The sequence below is a fragment of the Amblyomma americanum genome, chromosome 1, assembly GCF_052857255.1.
Source record: "Amblyomma americanum isolate KBUSLIRL-KWMA chromosome 1, ASM5285725v1, whole genome shotgun sequence".
In the NCBI taxonomy this organism is placed as follows: domain Eukaryota; kingdom Metazoa; phylum Arthropoda; class Arachnida; order Ixodida; family Ixodidae; genus Amblyomma; species Amblyomma americanum.
In genome coordinates this window covers 155,733,591-155,754,582 of record NC_135497.1, presented here as the reverse complement: position 1 = coordinate 155,754,582, position 20,992 = coordinate 155,733,591, and the positions used below count along the sequence as shown (strand labels likewise).

Genomic DNA, 20,992 nt, shown 5'->3' with positions numbered 1-20,992 from the left:
TTATATTTTCCCTTCGTTACGGCCACAGATGGGTCAAAGTTCGCGGTTGGTGCCGTGCGTTCGCAGGTTATCGAGGGTAGAAAACATCCTTTAGCATTGGCTAGCCGACACCTGAGCCCCATAGAGCAGAAGCACAGAGCCGCGGAGAATGAGTGCCTAGCGGTTGTCGGCAGTGAAGCCCTTCAGGTGCTGCGTTTACGGCCAGCAGTTCAAGCTATATAGTTACCGACTGCCATCCTCTGAAATGGGTGACGAGTGACAGAGACCCCGGCTGGCTAGATGGAATATACAGCTGCAAGAATATTGCTTTGCGGTCGAACATAAGTCAGGCAGAGCACACATAAACGCTGGCGTGCTGAGCCGCCAAGCCATCGTCTCAGCTGTACGCGATTTTGACCCTGCAATTGACCCGGCCGAGTTGTGCGAGGAGCAGCGCAAAGATCCTGACCTCAAGCGAATCATCGAAAGCTCAAAGGGAAGGTCATTTGACCCTGAACAATTAGGCTACTTCATTGGCAAAGATGGAACCCTCTGCCGGCGTACGCGGTCAATGAGGAAAGGGAGACCAGAGCCAACCACTTGGAAAAGGGTCCTCATACCTATAGTTCTTGGTCAGAAAGGGTTCTTCGTGCGTTTCACGACGCGCCCTGCGGCGGCCATTTTGACGTAGCGAAGATGCGCAAGTAGGTGGAACGGTTCTACTTATGGAGTGGCATGCGACAGGACGCTAGGGAATATTGCGCAAGGCACCATTCCTGTCTAGAGAGGAAAACACCCAAGGGTCGTAGGCCAGCGCCAATTCAGACGTTCCCTGAGTTTTCGGCTCCCTTCGAGCGGACTATAGTATATGGACATAGTCGGCCCGTTGCCCACGACCCCTTCCGGAAACAGGTGCATGCTATTTGTAGATCACCTTTCAAAATACCCGGAGGGGTGGCAGATCAAACGGCAGACACGGTTGCGCGAGCGTTTGTCGAACAGATCGTGCTCCGACATGGACCTCCAAGGCAACTCTTAACGGCCGGTCCGAGGAACCAACTTCGTGTCGCAGCTAATTAGGAGAGTATGCATATTACTTAAGATAAATAAGCAGACACCATACCATCCTGCTTGCAAAGGCACTGTGGAGCGACTAAACCAAACCGTGACCGGGTTCCTGTCACACTTTGTCTCGCGCGACCGGGACTTGTGACTCCCCTATGCGATGTTTGCATAAAATTGTTTTGCAGCGCACGAAAGCATGGGCGGCACGCCATTCTTCCTCCTATACGGCAGGGACCAAAACCAGCCCAGTGAAGCTTCAGACGAAGCGGAGAGGACCATTTCAGGTTGTCGAGAAGCTTTCTCCAGTATCTTTCAAAATCTGAGACGTGAACCGACGCGCGTGATCACGATGCATGCAAATTGCCTCAAGTTGGCACCAGATCAGCGTTCACCAAATGAGCGAGATATGGAAGCCAAGATTTAGATGGGGACGGCACACAGACGGAGCGTGCAGATAGTTCGCAGGAATTGTCCTCGCCTGCATTTGTCCGGCAGGCGCCAGGGGTTATGGCAGGATGTGCCACCTGATCTATTTCATGCATTGTTGGAAGACGAAGAGCGCAATGCTGCCGCGCAGGCAACACATATATGGAGGCCCCTGCCACGAACACCGCGGAGTCCCAAAGCGCACAAAGATGCACAGACCTACCCGGTACTACTCGTGAATGCCAATACCAACTAAGAAAGCAGGAAGCTAAATCGGACTAATTACATCTACCAAGTGGAGTTGGGAAATGTTAGGCTCTGTATTATATTGCAACTAATAACAATGTTCATGTTCCTGAGCTAAGGCACTGGAGTTGCCAGTTGTGTCTGTTTCCGCGAAGTAGTACCTTTGGCTTGGTTTATTGGGGTTTAACGTCCCAAAGCGACTCAGGCTATGAGGGACGCCTTAGTGAAGGGCTCCTGAAATTTCGACCACCTGGGAATATTTAACGTGTACTGACATCACATAGTACACGGGCCTCTAGCATTTCGCCTCCATCGAAATTCGGCCGCCGCGGTCGGGTTCAAACCCGCCTCTTTCGGGTCGGCAGCCGAGCGCCAGTAGTAGTACCTTTGCAGGAGACCATGCACTGTTCTATAACATTCTTGGCTTCTTTGCGCTATTCCATCCCCCTTTTTTTGTTTGTTTTGTTGTGCCATGATCGCGCTGAAAGTGGAAGCTCCTTTGTAAATATGGTAATACTTATGTCGTCCAGTTTGGACTAAAGGGAGAGACTTGGACGCTGGGTTTCATGCGTTTATCTGTGCAAGTTCAGTGCTGCTCTGTGATATGCCCAGTTGTGACTGCCGGAGCGTGGTGCTGTGCGAAAATGCTATGTACACGGAAAGAGTGCTTACGGATCCATCGCACTTCTGAGAGGCAACTCAAAGCACCTCAAATGTTGAGAACATTTTTTCGGAGGGTGAGCGAGTGTGACGGTACGCTGCGCGTTCTCGGAAGGCGGCTATCTCCGCCTTTTGCGGGACCCCGGATGCGCCTCGAGGCTATCGCTCCTCTCTATACTTCTCGTTATCTTGCCCGGCGAGCCGCTCCGGTCGCCGCTTGCGAACTGCCGCCCCACCATTATTACGCGACAGCGTATGCAGCTCGTTCGGTCGAAAAGATGTCGGCGTCGTAGTATTATCGTTGTAGTCAGCACCGCGCGTCGGAAATATTGCTTCCCTTACGGCGCGGTTCGGGTGTCCACAGAGATATGCGAGCCAGGCGTAATTTCCTTTCCTTAAAGAGACTATGAAATGAATAAAAAGTCGCTTGTAAATGTTTCCAATGCTTAGAAATGACGCTAAGAAGCATTCACACCAAGTATGAGTCTTCGGAACTGAGCCGGCAATTTATTATGAATTTTTAAAAACCGCGTTTTTTTTTAAATTCGCGGGCCGATTGTTGAGCTCGTAGTGACCGATTTTGAAACTAAAATTGTGAAAAAAGACGTCACTATACCCATGACGTCAGCAGGCCACCACACGCTGTCATTCGCTGGAGCCACGGCAGCCACGACGTAACGGGCACACTTCCGGTAGCCGTGAAATGTCTGCTCGTGCCGCCGCGTGACCCTCTCGGGCAAGCGCGAGCGAGGTCACTGCCTTCGCGCATATGGTTTCAATTTTCCTCTGCCGCCTCCTTCTGTCGGGAGTTCCGGAGCCACTCGCAGTGTCTTCTAGTCCGCCCGAGATGAATACGCCTTGCTGTGTCGTCGGCTGCAAACCCGCTGACTGGCGAGGTGTTGAACTCAGGCATGTTATTCCTAGAGGCGTGCGTGAGCGAGCTGCCTGGATGGAACGCATCGGACTGCCAGCGTCGCACGCCCGCCGACGTCTCACCGTTTGCGGTCGACACTCCGCACCTGACGCTTACTACTATAACCCAGCGCTCGTTCGACTCTCGGGCATGAACGTCAAGCGCCTGAAGCTTCGACCGAAGCCCCTACCGACACTGTTTCTTCCCACCGGGAAGGTGAGTTTCCAGCTTACAGCGATCGGTATGAGCGTATGCACACGATATGCTCTGCGATGGATGGCAATTTTATCTACGCGGATTGAAAAAAGGTGACACATTTACTTAGAGCACAGGACGAATTCGAAGCGTTAACTGTCGCGGAGGGCCCTGGCCTGTAGGCTACGTGCTGCTGCGGTTCACATTCGGCTGCTGCTTCGACATGCAGACTCGGTCCCGACCTTCCTTCCCCCTCACCTTCGTTTTACGACCGTAATACCGTATGTCCATTGTGTTCGTAAGTCGGGTAGCGCACTTTTTCAATCCCGCAGCCGGGTCTCCAACATTATTCGACAGCCAGGCTCAGTATATATGCAAGGTGTTTCACCCTTAGACTTTACACAATTTTTAAAAATAGACTTTTTGACTTAGCAGAACGCTTTTTATGGCATAACATTGTCAGCGGTGTAGTACGTCAGAATATACAGCTGAGACGTCTTAACTAGCAGGCTGCATAGTTAACATTAATCGAATAGTTAATAACTATCACTACTGGGCTCCTTAATTATCGAGAGGCGTGTATGCTGTCAGTGTGATGCTCATACGTTGGGTGGTGTAAGGCCGCGCTTCATTAACGTATTCCCTCAAATTCCTTTAGCTCGAGTCCCCTGTGGGCCTCCGGCCGACGCGGAGAGCTCCCAGTAACGCACCGGGCTCCCCACCCACGCGTCCCCCGCAAACATTAACGACGGCTCAGGAGTCACTGTCCGCTTTATGGCATCGCTGCGACGGCCGAACCAGCGCACCAAGAAAACATTGTGTGAGCCGGGAACAGGCGCTTCTACGGAAGTATGCGAACTGCATTGTGTTCCGCAGAGGGCCCTTTCTACCGATGGCATTCTTGATGGCGCCAAAGCATAGCGGGCCTCCGCCGTCTGACATTCCCTCAACTAGCTAGCAAGTTAGTGGTCCTGCCAGTTAGCTGAAAAAAAAGAAAAAAAACTCATCCTTCGAGAGGCGACGCGCAGGCACGGTGGGAAAGGAAAAAAAAAACATCACGCGATAAGAGCAAGAACTCCCGCGGGTAGAAGGTTTTCAGTGTGTTTTCATTGAAGGTTGCACCCAACCTTCAGGGACTGTGGCTACCTAGATTGGTTTCGAAGCCTCGAAATATGCCCACCCTAACTTTGCTGTTTGCGAAACCTACAAAAACGCAAGCCAATGCATTAGAAGTCAGTCTTGTCTAGTTTAGCTAGAGGCCTCGCGCAATGGAACGCAATTCTACAAGTACCTAGGCTTTAACTCGTGGGTCTTTAAGGTCTTGTTCTCTGTGAACATTCCATTCTTTTAGTTAGTTTTGACTGTCTGTGTGACTCAGCTTCTGGAACTCACTTTGCACATGTACATTTATGTAAATATATTTCCTTGTTTCATCTTCTGCATTAATCAATCGTCTCCTTCAAACACCGCCGAATTCATCACGTTTGGAAAGGCTCCTGATCCCCTCCGAAGGAAAAGAACCATCTAGAAATTACTGGTTGTTTGAAAAATCATTTTTTTTTTCCAGCTCGGCAGCATCCTACAGCCATGGCATGCAGTGCAGTCAACTACTCTTGCTCCACCTCACACTAGCCTGATGAGAACTCGTGTTGCGTATGGTACATAAACTTGCAAGCAAAATGTTTTTTGTGCCAGTGGCTAATGTAACCTTTATGAGCTATCATTTGATTTTCCCAACTATTGTTTACTTTAACAACAGACACCTCTATTAAAAGTAGTGAAAGGGCTGAAAGATGGAATTCATGAAAACATAAAAACAAAAAGGAGGTTGTGGGGGAAGCCTTACTATGTTCAGCCAATGTTTCGCCAGGAGAACTTGTCTTTGTCTGGGCAGTGTTCAGTAGGAATTCACAGTTCCTGTTAAAATATTTTGAATCGAATGGTTTTGCAACCTCCTGGAGGTGAATGATGTCCGCTTCATTGTACCCGTGCTTGCTTCACAAGAGTATAAATATTCTGTTTGCATGTGCCTTCCTTTAGGAACCAGCGCACACTTGCACCTGTTCTGCTGCCAGACTCACAGTGGCAACACAGACCAGGAAGGAGAGCCTCTGTGCAAGCGAAAGAACAAGGGAGTGCCAGTCTGTTGGTAAGTAAAAAAAAATGTCAACAAAGCAAGCACTTTGTTGAGCTAAAGTATTCCAGTACTTTATACATATCTGTACAGCTTTTAGGGAAAATAATACCAGCCAAAACAAGGCGCTCACAGGAGAGCTATGTGCGTCTGCTTTTGGCTGGTGTTATCTTCCTTGATGCAATGCACCAATTAGGGCAACGTGTTTTATTTGTATAGCTGATTTGTATAGTATGCAGTAATAATTGTTTTGCACTGTGGTAGCTACACAGGTATCCCTGGGCCTTAAGGTGCTGGTTTCAGCCGGGACCCAGACTGATCCGTGTGCCCTCCAGGAGGCTCCAGTGGAGAAATTTGTCTGCAAGCAAGGCAATACGCACACTGAGGCACTCTTACTACTGCCTACCAGGTTCAGGTCTCGTGGTGCCTGAACACCACTGCCGACCATTTCCTCAGCGACGCCAGCCTGAGCACGTCGAATGCCACCTCGATGCTGACTACTGGACCCATGTAACGCCGCATCCGCACCGAGCCAACAGTGAGCACGAACGCCGACCGCTAACAGTAGAATGCTAGTAGTAGACGCTAGTAACAGTGTTCCCGGGTCGTGTGTATTGATAGTCTGTGTTTTGTGTTAGTTTTGTGTGCTAGAGTTTGTATCACGTAGGGTGTATTAAATGTGCGTCTGTTGGGTACATCTGCCGCATAGTCCATTCTTTCGGTCCGAGTGTTCTCCGGGGAGATCCGTGGCACGAAGGCACAGACCATTTCTTGTCAAAACAAAACAGGAGATGCTGAGGTGTGACAGCTTGCAAGAGGGTGTACATACATTGGGCAGCAGCCATGACAGTGGCTGAAATAAAGTGTTGTGAAAGCCTATAGTTATGTAGCTGTGTGCCACTGAGAACACAGCTCAACAGGACCAGGTACTCCCACTTGTGGATGAGATTCATATAAATAAAGTGTTTTGAAAGCTTACAGTTGAGTTATGTGCCTACACTGAGAACACCTCGAAGGAACCATGCTACTCCCCCCTGTGGATGATTTATGCATACTACAACTCTAGCTATACCTAGCTGCAAATTAGTCACAAATAATTTTACAGCTGAAAGCAACTACAAGATAAATCTTGCTTGCCTCATGTTTCCTCATTAAATAGATAACATCAGTTTGAAGGCAACCCCTCACAGTGGTGGCTAAGGGTTTTGAACACTGCACACCAGGAAGCGGAATCAAATCCTGGCCGCATTTCCATGAAGGTGAAGGAAAAAGATGTTGCTCTTCAATTGCAATTGAAACATGTCAGAGCATCAGCACTCCCACCTGCTTACAAAGCAAACAATACCCGTCCTGCGAGAGGCGCCCAATATTTTGGCACTTTACATCAATGAAATGCCGTTCCTTGAACATTTATTCATGACATGGCACAAAACAGTCTAGAATCCTGAAGAAAATGAAAATTTTCTATACTGGGGCAGCTTAAAAATAAATGGCACTGACATTCAGGCACAGTGATAAAATTCAGAGGTCAGCATACAGAGAAGCGATATTCATCTTTAACTAAAGGGGAGGATGTCTGAACCCCACATAGCTGGCAGATGGGGACTGGCGCCTAATTCGAGCTACGACGCAGGCTGGCAGCACCACTCTGTTTCCTATGCCCAGCGTGCCCCAGATCCAGCGCGTGAAGAGTCGGTAGGCTACGTATCTGTATTGTCTGAAAAAGAGCAAGTGTTACAACAGGGCATAAAGCCAGACTTGTTCGTGTGACGCTACACCACTACGTACTACCTATTCAAATCATCGTCCCTCTCGCCGTCAACACCGTTCAGGAATTCTAAGAACACAGCCTGTAGCACCTGTGGGGCACAGCACAGGCTGTCAAACACAGGGTGCAGGGTAATGCAGCCGTCCTCCTGCTCGCTAATTTCCCATGGCACGCCACAGCAGCACAGTCGTTCTTCAAGCGTCGTCGTTTCCTCGCAATGGCCACAACTGCACCTGCGCATGCACAATGTGACGAACAGCCGATGTGCGTCCGCCCTATCCTGTCTTGCACCGTTTGCGTTATACGGACATGAAACGGGTCTTAGTGAAAGACAGCTGCGATTATCTGTTATCTGCCTTGGCGCATGAAATAGAAGCTTATGACTGACTATGCAAATGCAATCACGCATACGTTACTCACCACGGGATGTTGTCGTCTCCGCCGCTCCCGGGCGAGTCCCAGCCGGTATGGCGTGAACGCATAGGGCTCGATGCCCATCGCGGCCGCAAGAGCGAGCAGTTGCGCCTCGAGGTCCGGGTCCATTACCGCTAACTGCAACAGACGACAAGCAAAGAAACCCGACGCACGCCGCAATCACGCCGCCGACGCTGCTGCTGGGGTGCTAGGAGCGACAACCGGAAGCCGCAAAGCGAACGTCAGCGGATGACGTATTCATGGGCGGGGCCCAGTCCCAGAGCTGTTTTATTTTTGTCTGGTGCTCCTCGTGTACGAGTTCAGGGGGGAGAGGAGGAACGTCATTTTTAATCGTCTATATCTTCGTTGTTATTGATGATAGCTTCAAAATTCTTGCGTTGGGGTGACGAGTGATGAAATGCCTATCTCTCGTCTGCATTATGTAATCTCAATTAAGTTATTGCATAGTCCCTTTAAAAGATGAAGGTATCGGTCCTGAGGTCATTGATTTTCTACAGGAAATATATCGAGAAAATAAAGTTTAAATATTATGGGAAGGAAATAAGAGTATTACAACTGTCGAGGTACACAAAGGATTAAGGCAAGGTAGTCCTCTATCACCGCTGCTGTTCACTTGTTCATGCTTTATCTGTTAAGTATGGAAAGAAGGCTACAAGGAAGCAATCTAGGTTACAATCTGTCGTACAGATTAGGCGGGAAGGTTGTTGAGCAACGACTACCGGGTTTAATGTATGTGGATGATACCGTACTGTTAGCAGATAGCCAGGAAGATTTGCAAACTCTGGTTAATTGCTGTGGAGATGAAGGAGACAGTCTAGGTTTCAGTTTTAGCGTAGCTAACTCCGGTGTGATGATTTTCAACGATACAACTGATTAGGAGCTTACAATACAAGGCCATGAAATACCCCGAGTGGCCGAATACAAACACCTCGGGGTATGGGTAAACGAAGGGCAGATGTACACGGAAAAGCACGAACAGTCTCTCATAGCAAAACGGCGAAGAGATGCTAGGATAATGAAACATAGGGCACTGTGGGGGTACAACAGGTATGAAGTACTGAGAGGTATTTGGAAAGGAATAATGGTGCCGGGGCTTACTTTCGGGAATGCGGTTCTGTGCTTAAGGGCAGAAATTAAGTCGGGATTAGAAATAAATCAGAGAGCTGTTGGAAGATTACCATTAGGTGTCCACGGGAAAACCACAAATGAGGCAGTACAAGGGGATATGGGCTGGGTATCGCTCGAAGCACGGGAAGCTCAGAGTAAAATACTATACGAAGAACACTCGAGGAAATTGGACGATAACAGGTGGGCAGCTAAGGTATTTAAATACCTATACAGAAAGAGCGTTGACTCAAGATGGCGGAAAAGAACTAGGAAGCTAACCAGTAAGTATGTCAGACACGAGGACAGAGAAAGACAGCATTAAACGACAGGTTAAAAATGCGGAAGGTAAAAATTGGATAAATTCAATGGCAAAGGAGCATAGTGTAGAACTATATTGATACTGGAAACAGCAGATCAGGAAGGAAGCGTTTTATGATAACTCAAGAGGCAGTGCCTTACTCTTTGAAGCTACGTCAGGATGTCTTAGAACGCACAGCTATAAAAGCAAATTTAACGAAGAAGATAACACAAGAGCTGTGTGTGGTAAATCTGTAGAAACAATAGAACATCTCATACTAAAATGTGATGGTATCCATCTTGACGTCGATGCAGGCACAGTCACTCTTACTGAGGCCCTAGGGTTTAGAGATAACAATAGTCATGTAAATAAATCTGCGGTGGAAATTAGCAAAAAGCGATTGGAAGATTGGTGTCTCAAAAGCGGGGAGGTGACATAAGGTTAAAAGTGTAGGAAGACGTATTTAAAGAAAATGGCGAAATTTAATAACTTACAACACAGTTAAATGAAAATAGAGGAAAAAAAAAAGCTGAGCATGGTGCCCTACTGCCATAACCCCGTTTCAAAGGGGACGCTTCCTACCTTCCATTCATCCATCAAGGCGCAGCTGCTGCGCCGCGTCAGAAGCGGTCGGGCTGAAGGCGGGCCGAATTTGCGCTTCGCGCGGCGTTGCCGACTTTACGTGACCGACCACCACAGGCGCTCGCCCGCGCGCCGAGAACGTTGAATTATATCCGCACCTTAATTGTTGAATATGTTTTTGTTCCGAGTCAAACTGTGTCTCTTTGACTCTGTCCCTTGTGGACCTGCGCAGTATGTGAGATCGTCACACAGTTTACTGGAAGGTTTTTTTGTAGCCACTAAGCCATTTGAACTTTGGAGAATTCGGACCTTTTTTTCCAATCCTTTGAGAACCCAATTAACATGGTTTTACTCCACTGGGAAACCAATGCAAAAGTGATAACATTTTTTTTTAACCATACAGCCACTTGGTCTGGTTTTGGTTCTATTGGGTTTAATATCCCAAAGAAACTCAGGCTATGGGGGCGCCGCAGTGTAGGGCTGTGAATAATTTCAACCACCTCGGGTTCTTTAACGTGCACTGACATACTGCACAGTACCCGGGGGCCTCTAGCATTTCGCCTCCACAGAAATGCGACCGCTGTGGCCAGAATCGAACCCGTGTTTTTCAGGTCAGCAGCCGAGTACCACAGCCACTGCGGTGGCACATATCTAGTTTGAGACTGTTTGTTGAGTGAAGACATCAGCGCCTTTCATCCACATTTCATGCTGTGCTAAAAGCTTTCGCTTATAAGTTTGCATAGAGAACTATTCGCATGCACAGATGTCCATAAAGCAAATCACATTTAGTCTTGGATCATATTAAGGTGCACTTGTGATGATTCAAACAAAAATCTCTGGTCCCTTAAAGTTTCATTTAATGAGAGTCTATTGTATGTGACATTTATTTTCGCTAATAAAATACCTATATTACTATGGTTTGGTTTATGAGGGCTTAATGTCCCAAATTGACTCTGGCTATGAGGAACGCCGTAGTGAAGGGCTCCGGAAATTTCGACCAACTGGGGTTCTTTAACGTGCACTGACATCGCACAGTATACAGGCCTCTAGATTTTCGCCTCCATCGAAATTCGACCGCCACGGCCAGGATCAAGCCCGCGTCTTTCGGGCCGGCAGCCGAGCGTTGTAACCACTCAGCCACCACGGCGGCTACATTACTATGTATTTGAAAAAAGTTTGCATGTGGAAATTTGGTATAATCTGCACGCATATCATGGACTATTAGGGGGCATTTTGATTTTCCAGCTAAAACTGACCCTTCTAGATTTATATAACAGTCTGGAACCTATGATAACAGAGTATAATTTTTACCACATTATGCACCTAACAATTCTGACCTAAGACAATTTTAGTCACACCACTCACACCACAATGCCTATCCTTTTCATACCATTTTTCATGTTTCTTTAAATCATCAGCATGAAATTACAGGAACAACATCAACACGAAAAAACACAAAATCATACTGCTTTGTAAGTGATCATGGCCACCATCACTTACAGAAATACTGATCTGCTTACTATCTGTAATAAATCTAGAAAAACTGTTACAGTGTACAGATCCACCAAATCAGCCCCAACGAATGCATCAGTCCAGAGATAAAGAATGAAGTCAACTTTAATCACTCGAACTCAACTGGTGAATGACTATGTACAACCAGCGACTTTGGTCAAACCAACCATTTGTGCATCTATGGTGGAATGCTTCAATCTTGCACACATGCAGTGTGCACAGAGCTGCACAGCATACTATTTCCACAATGCTAGCCCACGCAAATGCACTCAATATTAATATCCACAGGTATGGTTGGCCAGAAAGAATGGCCGAACAGTCTAAAAACTGCATTTATAAAGGCAAAAAAGAAAAAGGACGTCGCAGAAAACAGCATGCGAAGATATGACTACAAGACATAGAAACACAGGACGAATGCTGGACTCACAAAAATGGTTTTGATACCAGACAACACACATGTTTACATGATACATATCTTTTAAGCAAACCAATAAAACAATCATGAGTAAACAATTTAAAAAGCCCATGTCAAGGCCACATGATAATATGATCATTTTATGGCACTAAGAACACCAATTTCACCTGCTTCATTTTTCTTGCGAGCAGCAACGGACTGGAACGGCCTACCCCGTGACATCGTCAACATCGCTTCATCCTCTACTTTTCAAGAACATGTAACCGATCACCTTCAGTGCTAAATAATATTCGCTGTTTTGTTTGCTCATTTCATTAAAATCCCACCCCTTATGTAATACCCCCGATACAAGGGGGCCTTTAAGGTAAATAAAATGAACTGAACTGAATTCTTTCAGGAAGCAGGAACGGCACAGAACTTTAAGGACACCAGTGTATATTTTTTGTACTAAATGAAATCGTAGCATCCTAAAACAGTGAGGCCATATGCAGGCATAGCTATGTCAGTGAGAAATGTGAACGATCACTTATTCAACAACAGTGCATGACCCTTAATCTAACATTTATACATGCACTTTATTGGTTGACAAACAATCAGGCACGAACTAAAGGAGGAATTCACACCATATCCACCATCTTCATTCACAAGGCAGTAATACAGCCTACGAACATGCACTAATACAAGCTTTTTTTTTTGTCATGCACCCCAGCCACCTGTCCACTACCCCTTACATTGTCACCCACTTGACAGGTTCTTACACTTTACAAAATTATGTGCACAGGGAAACCAGATTCCTTCAACAGACTCCTTCAACCTGTCTAATTAAGGCACCCCCTTCAATACGTAGTTACGAGACTTAATGTGTATATTTGAGAATTAGAATCAAGGGGGCATGTACTATAATTGATTAAGCAAGGTTACTGATTTCTCCACATATTGCTGCATCTCTATATGTTTCCAGCTATTTGAAGGCACCAGGATTTTGTTCATGCACAAAGATAAAAAAACACACAAGGCTATGGAGGCCTTGCATACTGCACAGAAAGGCGACACATATGTCAATTGGATGTCAATGGCCCTCGCCCAGAAAAAATAGGTGTTTCCAAACGGTGCTGTAGAGTGATCAAATGGCTTAGACATTTCAAGTTGCATGTCCATGATGTTTGTTTTGTAGTTGCTTTTAATACATAAATATGAAAAGTGAGTTCTGTTCTCTCGTTCTGTCTTTGGCGAAATGCATGCTGCACTAACAGCTGCACTGAACAACACACAGGTCACATCCTGCATAGACTTGACTTCAGCTGACTTTCCAAGGTTATAATGCAACAGATACCCCTTAATAAGTGTTGCACAGCCTTGAATGCATATATAGAAGCACACTGCACTTCAGATCACTGTCCACACACCTTTGGTATTTTCAGATCAAAAAGTTAAGCCCTATAATTAACAGGCACACGTTACCAGCACTCAAAGTCATGCTAGTTGGTCTTGATACAATAAGCAGCAACAATGCAAAAAATGTGTTTTTCTTTTGTTGACAAAGACAAGAAATAAATAACATCAGTGCTGCTGTCATCCATCTCTTGCCTTTTCTGCTAAAAGAAAACCCTTTTAGCACTGTTACCCCAGAAGCAAACCCTTTTAGCACTGTTACCCCAGAGGGCTAAAAACACAGCAGCAAGGCATGAAAAAGAAGTATGCATGAGAAGACAGACATATTAAAACAAAAGAGGAATTTGTGATTACGTTTGTCTGATTAAGAACATACTTTGAAGTCTGCAAAGCAATCAGCTGAAGTCATTGCTAGAATTGGCAAAGCAGATCACCTACCGAAATGCTTCTACAGATGTGCAATGGCCTCTGTAACTGTGGCAGCATATATTAAGGGTCAATTCACTTAATACAAATGCAGGTAATACACCTTTTGAAGGTGAGGTTAAAGCAGACACAGGAATTTTTTGGGGGGGAGTCTTTTAATCAGCCAGCTGTTTAAAAAAAGAAACAGCAAGGTCCAGAGCACTAAATAAGTTTGTGAAACTGTCATAGCAGAAATTTTTACAAAAAAAAAAATGGGAAGACTGCATGAGAATCAGAATAATATTATTTATACACCGAGTACCATATAAAATCTGCTACTAGCTTCCATCACAGAAAACACCTGAAGTTAGCACAGACAATCTTAGCCTACTCTAACAATTAACATGCTTTCTGGAAAGAGCAGGGAAAACTACCATGATAATGTGGTCATTACAAAGCACTGTGACTGCTTTGGCCCAAAGACTACTGTAACAAAACATTTTAGCTATCCATAATGACCAAACTGCTTAACTGTGGCTAATTATAAATTTCTTAAATCACGAAAGTGTTTCAAGCTGCATCAAAACTTAAAAACAAAGATAATTTGCTCAATGTAAGCACAAATAATGATTCTATCCTTTATGCTTGGCAAGAGCAAGCCTAATAATTGATTCTTACTTCCTTTTGTGTCTCGCATTGGGGTGTCTGAAAACAAGCAGTATACACTTAATTGTAGAAAATGAACATCCAAGACAATATCCACTAACAATAAAACAATATATAGAAGAAAGCCCTAAGCCAAACTTTGAGCAACCATATTAGCATCAGTCACAGAACAAAAGGTTATTCTAGGCTCTAGAAAGTAAGCTACACTGCAGCTGATTATGTACAGACTTTGTACCAACACTTGTTAAAATAAGCAAACATGAAGCGTGGGTAAAATTTGAATGACCAACAGGTGGAAACAAGCTGTTACTCCAACACTGATGCAACACATTCGCATTTAGTAGTATGCATTGACTTGGTCTAAAGAAAGAAGAGCACACAGCCAAATTATGTTCTTCATACATTTCTCGCCTTCTTGGAAATGAGATACATGCCTGTGAGTAACATATCCTCCATGGTGGAACTCAGTTTTAATGTAGGCTGCATTTTTCAACTGCACAAATGAAAAAAAAATGTTTTTAACACTACAATGGCATTCTTCAGCCTTGAATCAAAGTTACTAACATTTGCACAGGCCCAACACAATTTTTTTTTTTTTAACAATAAGGCTCTCACATTTTTGGTTGAGTGCCCTTAAAGTACAACACTGTTTCTGGCTTTTCACAATGAGTTTAAGCCTGCTCATTTTGATAACATATGAGCTATTAATAGAAAATGGTTCTTAATCTGTTATAATTAGGGGTTGGACTTTTTTGGTTTTTGAAAATTCGGCAGACTTTTTTGGTGCTTATTTCAGAAGGACCAGAAGTGAAATGATAGAGCCGTTACAGACAAAGCTGCAAGTGGAACTTGAGCTCCAAAATGTGGATAGCCATGGTTGAGAGAGAGGGTGGGGCGACACATGATATATGCATTGACGACAGTGATGAAACTGGCACTTAACCGTCATGGCAGCCAGAACACAACAGTTTTTCATGCCGCTTATACATGGTTTCGTGTATTCTTAGATGCAGTGAACAAACCTGATTCACGAAGTAACTGGAATAAGAGGATGATTACAGTGAACAGTGCTACACTGGCACACGATGCTTGATGACAATGTGGACCCTCCCAGCCTTCAGAGGCGTGCAAGGTATCACAGCAATACCTCAAAATGCACACTGCACTACTTAACCCAACGGTGTGCCGTCTCCCCAATCCCCTGGCTTCCGAACTTTTTTAGTTTTCTCTTTTGACTGAGTGTCACTCCTACTCGGCCCCCCAACTAGCCAGGGCATGCATGTCAAATATACCGACATTTCTCGGTTAACACTGAATTTCGAAAATTTCATTCAGCATGGTTTCATTGTTTTTCTTTTAATTTAAACCAAAAAGTCCACCTTCTATATATAATATAACACTTTACGCACTGCTACTGGTATACTACACAAGGTAACTTTTTATTCAAAGTGACCTCATGCACAAAATTTCCACTAAATTACAATGATTTGCAGGTTCCATCAAGTTAAAGCATAGAAGTTCATCAGTGTCTCCGTGGTGCAAGGTACACACATGATGCAAAGGCTTTTACTACTAATTAACATTTAAAACTGCACGATCCTTGAGAACAATGCCAACTCAACAATGTCACAATTACATGCATGCAGTTTTATGCCCCGATAATGTTATACTGTCAAAAATGTCAGGTACCTAGCCATGCTAGCAAATTTTTTTAAGGTGCATAAGCAAAGTACTGACATTCAGTACCCTTTAAAATTTTTCCTGCATAAAGAAGAGGTCTACGTAAACTGAGAAAAACTAAGCATTATTTTTAGTGGTCTTCTTCCGCTTGAGAAGGTAGTAGTTGACATATGAGCACAGTCGTTCCGATACAAATGGCACATAAAAGGCTCTTGCATAAACCGGAGACCTCCTACTGTCCAGAAACTTGACAGAAGAGACAACTTCCCATTCTGGACTGGAAGAGTATTCTGGCTCGCGATCAGTCACATCATGGCCATCTGTATCAACCAGGTAGTCACACAAGCTTAAATTCACATAGCGCGACTGTTCTTCCCTGTTAGCGTCATTCATGTCTGTGGGGATAATCCGTGTAGCATTGGCCCCTGATGCATACGGCTTGGGAAGCTGGCCGCGAAATTCAGATTCAATGAAGGCCAATTCCCAATTTTGAGGCAAGAAGAAAGACGAAGGAAAGCGGTACCACTCTTTCCCCACGCAAAGTGTCGATGGTACAATGTCCTCCTGGTTGTCATGCCCGTCAGCAGCAAGGTTTGCAAGAGGCCCAAGCTCCATGTAGACTTCCATGGGTGCTCTGCAATGTAAAATAACAAAAAAGAATGTTTCAAGTCTGTAGTCAGATGACACAGCAAAATGCTAGTATTCACATCGAAACTAAACTGCAAGTATTGAGTTGAAAGTTCCACATTTCTATTCTGAAAATATAACAAATATGACAAAAGATGGTGTCGACTAAAACTTAAAGGAGTACCAACAAAACATTTACAGGAATCATTCCACCTGCATCCGAGACAGGATACTGGCCTGGTAACCGCAGTTCGAGACCCAGTGTGCTCCAGCATGTGATGAGTTAATTACGCTGCCGTCTATTACACCACAATTCAGTTTCGATAGCAGTGAACACTGAGTAAAAGCTGCTACATTGAGGGGCATTCTGACACATGTACGAGCAGGTCAAATAGACTTGAAAACTAACGATGCACAGGCTAGGTGCTGATGCTCCAGATGAGCTTGTGATCAAAGCTGGTATGCTTACAAAAGTGTGTCATGGAGAACCAGGCATTGGTGCTTTGTTGCTTTTTCTTCTTGCCTGCGCTAGCAAGAATGCACCTTGCAACTAATGGCATGGTAGGGCAGAATGGTGGGGCAGGATGCTCTACAAATGCTCAGTGCAAATCACAGAATATAACTTATTTTGGAATTATGCTCAGGACCTTTGTGTTTACCTGGTATGTTTTACAACAAGCCAGCTGCTAGCAGGCACAAAATGAAGCTGAGGCAACGAATGCTTCTAAATCAGATTTGTTGTGATGCTTTCTAATAGTGCAAGTGATTCCTGAAACAAAGTGCTAGATGCACATGCTGGTTCATTCACTAAATATTTATTCAGTTAACATCAGTCATAGGTAGCAAATAATTGTGGGATGGTAAGTACATCTCTCTGCTAAATGCTGATGTGCCCAACATCGTAAACTATCAACCCGTGGCAATGATGTGCATACTTGACAATGGGAACTTGTAAGGTTTCTCCCACACTAGTTTGCATTCATGGATAGAGATGTGCAGATTTGTGGGGCAACATAATTTTTTCTTGATACACTTGCACTGCTTTAATCTAAATGGAGTAAAGAGGATCACTGATTGCTTGAAGCACAGCACCAAATGTACCAATATTAATGCTGGGGAGGGAGTGAGCAATGCTGAAGCACTTAATACAACAGACCAGTTACAATGAGGCAAAATATTGCATAACATCACCAGATATTAACAGTTAAAATAAACCTAAAGTGAATGTCTCTGCTGCAGTTGCACTTTACATTTATAGGGAGCCCAAAAGCTCTCACCCCCACTGCACACTTACAGCCTCAGTGAGCACGCTATATCAAGAACCAAGGATGTCCAGTGTGTGGCTCAACCATGCGCGCTTCTATTCTAGCAAGCACTTTTGCACAGCGAGGTCATAAAACAGCTGTCAGAAATGAGACTCGCACCTGAAGTTGCGATACAGAGCCACAGTCCTGGACACTGAGAGCAACGTGGTGGCAACCAGCAGGACGAGCCAGAGATGCTGTGCAACCGCGGACGCAGCGCGGCGTGCGACACCCGTCAGCGAGCGCGAGTAATGGGCAGCCAGGGTCTCCAGCGCCCGGCCACAGATGGCCGCGCAGAGGCAGATAAGTGGGTAGACGGGGAACAGGAAGCGCTCCTCCTTGTGTGCCTGGCTGAAGAATATTGCGCACCAGAGGTAAAAGGGCGCAAGTTCCAGCAGACAGTCGGCGCCAGCGCGGCCTTGCGACGGAGACACCGGCTGCTTCAGCTTGCGCGAAAGCAACACTGCCGGAGCCGACGCCAGAGCAGCTGCAAAGGCGACATTGAAATTGAGCATTCCGTTCTTGATGTAGAACGTCCAAGGTTCTACTCCGTACAGGTTGGCGCCATGCTTGCTGAACACGTTGTACATGACAATGTTCAGCGGAGCCAGCACGGTTCGGCCAAAATAATGAGTGTCGATCGTCACCAGCACAGGCAAAACAACGACGAGCGAGGCCACGCAGGAGACCAAAAAAGGGACGAGCTTACGCCTAACACAGACGATGTCGTACGCAGCCGGCAAGCTAAGTACTGCGGAGAACGGCCAGCCTAGCAGGGTTCCCACGGCAGTGGCGAAGACTGTCACTCGGTGGTCGCCTAGGAACCAGCCGCCAAAGGCGACCATCGTGCTGTACATGGAAAACGAGCTTGGAAGGTACGCAGTACACGAGATAAACATCCCAGTGCTGAACAAGAGCAGGACAAGGGTCGAACGGGCAACCACAGGCCCGAAGCGCCTAAGCACTGCTTTGTAAAAGTAGACTTCGCAAAGCGCGCATACAAAGCCCAAGATGCAGCGCATGAAGTAAAACACAAGAACCCTGTTTGATTGAAGTAAGCTGCTATAGACCAGGCCTGGAAGAGCGTGGAGCCAAAGGTAAGTGTACGATCGAATAGCGTACTTAGGCGAGTATTCCCAAGTTTGCAGGCCCTTTCCGTACATCAAATAGTGCGTGGGCTCCCAGTAGTTGAAGGTCTCATCACAATCAGCGATGTTGTTCCACACTGCTGCACACAGCCGAGCCGATAAAAGTGCCTTAAAAGCAGTGTATGGCACAGGCGCCCAGGGGCCAACATGCTGGTCATCACAAGTACTACTTGCAGCTGGCCGTGCCTTCGCGGCAAGTTTCCGAGGGTGGTCTCGCGGTTCCTTGCGTCGTTGTCGGGCCATCGAAACAAGTGATGACCGTAATCTTTCTGCGCTAGTTTACTTCAGCACAGGTGCAGATAACATTTTCGCCTTCGTGTCGGCATACAAGGCACACAACAAGCAGACATCGAGGATGCGGTAGGCGATGCCGATGTCAATATTTGTACGAGCGTAAATGTTGTAAATGGTGACCATAGTGACTTTTACCTTTTTTTTTGATGACAAACCAGCCACTACACAGTAAACACTAACAATGTAATTAAAATTTTAATATTTTATTAAACATGTTTTTATGAACTTGTAATTTGTTATTTCAAGTTTGTTTCAGTTTTCCTTCCTCAAGGTCAAGTTATGTTTACAAATTGTAGCCATCGATCTCAAAGATCCCCAGGTGGTCGAAATTATTCCGGAGCCCTCCACTACGGCGCCTATTACTTCCTTTCTTCTTTCACTCCCTCCTTTATCCCTTTCCTTACGGCGCGGTTCAGGTGTCCAACGATATATGAGACAGATACTGCGCCATTTCCTTTCCCCCAAAAAACCAATTATTATTATTATCTCGGGGATGTTAGCGCTAGAGTGAACTAGATCTTCTAGTTCACTCTAGTAGCGCGGAGTTGTCACTCGCTACGTAGCTCCATGGTGGCTCCGTAACATCTGTGATTATAAGTCTGCAATAAACCTTGTCGCTTACTCATCTCGCTTACTCTCATTTCATAATTTTTATGCCCTGATGCAATAAACATCGCTTGAAAAAAAATACTTGTCGCTTTACATGACATCTTACAGCGCCGAATGGAAACATCATAGAGTTCGTATGGAAACATTTGCTGTCTTCTAAAAGAAGGGGAAAAAAAAAGCCTTACATCATTGGTTTCTCTTTCCATGAAGGAATCCAGTATCTCTTTCAGACAGCTGCAACCATTAGAAAACTTTACATAAGGTCCAAGCATCAAAAAACGGCGGACCGAGGTGGCCAAAGTTAGGTATTTACTGATTGCCGCGCCGCTTGCGATCAATAACGTAAACTATGTTCCAGTTGAAAAAAAAAATGAGAATTGGCTTTTGAGGAAAGGAAATAACGCCCGAACCGCGCCTTAATAGAGGGAAGGTGGGAGTGGGCGCCTTTGCGTGTCGCCTCCATCGAAACGCGGCCGCCGCGGTCGCGTATTTCCGTTTGCTAGCCGTTGCAGACAAGCCCAATGTTGCCCATGCCCGTTCCCGACAAGTGCAATGTTGCCAAAACAGACGCTGCAGCCAAGTTCAGTGTTGCCTACGCCCGTTCCCGACAAGTGCAATGTTGCCAAAACAGACGCTACAGCCAAGTGCAGTGTTGCCCACGTCCGTTCCCGACAAATGCAAGTTATTGTTATAGTGCCTAGAATGTACTATAGATAGGATATTCTAGGCACTATAGGATATTCTAGGCACTATACTCTTGTAGTAACGCTAGCCTGGCCTGCATTTGTGCGAATAGGTGAGTGTCACAGGCAGTGTGTAAAATTCCAGGCCTTTCACAATAAGAAAGCCAACATTCCTTCTGACACTTATATTTCATTGTCGGTGATTTTTCTGCGTAACCGTCGCTTTGTTGAGTCTTTTCTCTTAGCGGGGCTGCTGTAATGTCCCTGCCGGAGTGGTTTTTGTTATGGTGTAGGTTTTCAGCGTATATTTTCGTGGTTTGTATTTTGCGTATTTTGCCCATTCTTCGTCTTGGGTTGTGGCACATTTTTTTCAAATTGCTGAATCGTCAAACGTTCATATCTATCTCACACCTCTCATGAAAGCTGCCCGCGGTTACGGGTGACGTTGT

The 20,992-nt window shown here is 45.6% G+C and overlaps 3 protein-coding genes across 3 annotated transcripts in view; 1 reads left to right on the top strand and 2 right to left on the bottom strand.

Annotated features, from left to right (window-relative positions):
* Positions 1-3,021: 3,021 nt before the first annotated feature.
* Positions 3,022-6,313, top strand: LOC144113999 (uncharacterized). Its single transcript, XM_077647421.1, has 3 exons — positions 3,022-3,505; positions 5,525-5,633; positions 5,883-6,313. Exons 1-3 carry the CDS (start codon positions 3,146-3,148, stop codon positions 6,047-6,049), a joined length of 636 nt encoding a protein of 211 aa, XP_077503547.1. The 5' UTR covers positions 3,022-3,145; the 3' UTR covers positions 6,050-6,313.
* Positions 6,314-6,985: 672 nt separating this feature from the next.
* Positions 6,986-20,992, bottom strand: part of LOC144114000 (uncharacterized) — a 29,457-nt gene continuing 15,450 nt past the window's right edge. Inside the window, exons 4-7 of the mRNA XM_077647422.1 lie at positions 9,809-10,032; positions 7,807-7,938; positions 7,410-7,619; positions 6,986-7,335 (exon numbers count right to left, since the gene is read on the bottom strand). Of these exons, the coding sequence (XP_077503548.1) occupies positions 7,179-7,335; positions 7,410-7,619; positions 7,807-7,868 (429 nt within the window). The 5' untranslated portion in view covers positions 7,869-7,938; positions 9,809-10,032 and the 3' untranslated portion in view covers positions 6,986-7,178. The remainder of the gene's footprint in view (positions 7,336-7,409; positions 7,620-7,806; positions 7,939-9,808; positions 10,033-20,992) is intronic.
* On the bottom strand, positions 11,408-19,352 carry Alg9 (alpha-1,2-mannosyltransferase Alg9). The gene is made up of 2 exons (XM_077647420.1): positions 17,930-19,352; positions 11,408-16,512 (listed from the first exon to the last, which is right to left on the bottom strand). Exons 1-2 carry the CDS (start codon positions 19,198-19,200, stop codon positions 15,996-15,998), a joined length of 1,788 nt encoding a protein of 595 aa, XP_077503546.1. The 5' UTR covers positions 19,201-19,352; the 3' UTR covers positions 11,408-15,995.

Excerpts from the sequence above, each read along its gene's own strand:
- LOC144113999 (XM_077647421.1), top strand. The coding sequence starts at position 3,146 with ATGGTTTCAATTTTCCTCTGCCGCCTCCTTCTGTCGGGAGTTCCGGAG. Across the intron at positions 3,506-5,524 it reads TGTTTCTTCCCACCGGGAAG|GAACCAGCGCACACTTGCAC; the intron begins GTGAGTTTCCAG and ends GCCTTCCTTTAG. Across the intron at positions 5,634-5,882 it reads AAGGGAGTGCCAGTCTGTTG|CTACACAGGTATCCCTGGGC; the intron begins GTAAGTAAAAAA and ends GCACTGTGGTAG.
- Alg9 (XM_077647420.1), bottom strand. The coding sequence starts at position 19,200 with ATGGCCCGACAACGACGCAAGGAACCGCGAGACCACCCTCGGAAACTT. Across the intron at positions 16,513-17,929 it reads GCTCTGTATCGCAACTTCAG|AGCACCCATGGAAGTCTACA; the intron begins GTGCGAGTCTCA and ends TTTACATTGCAG.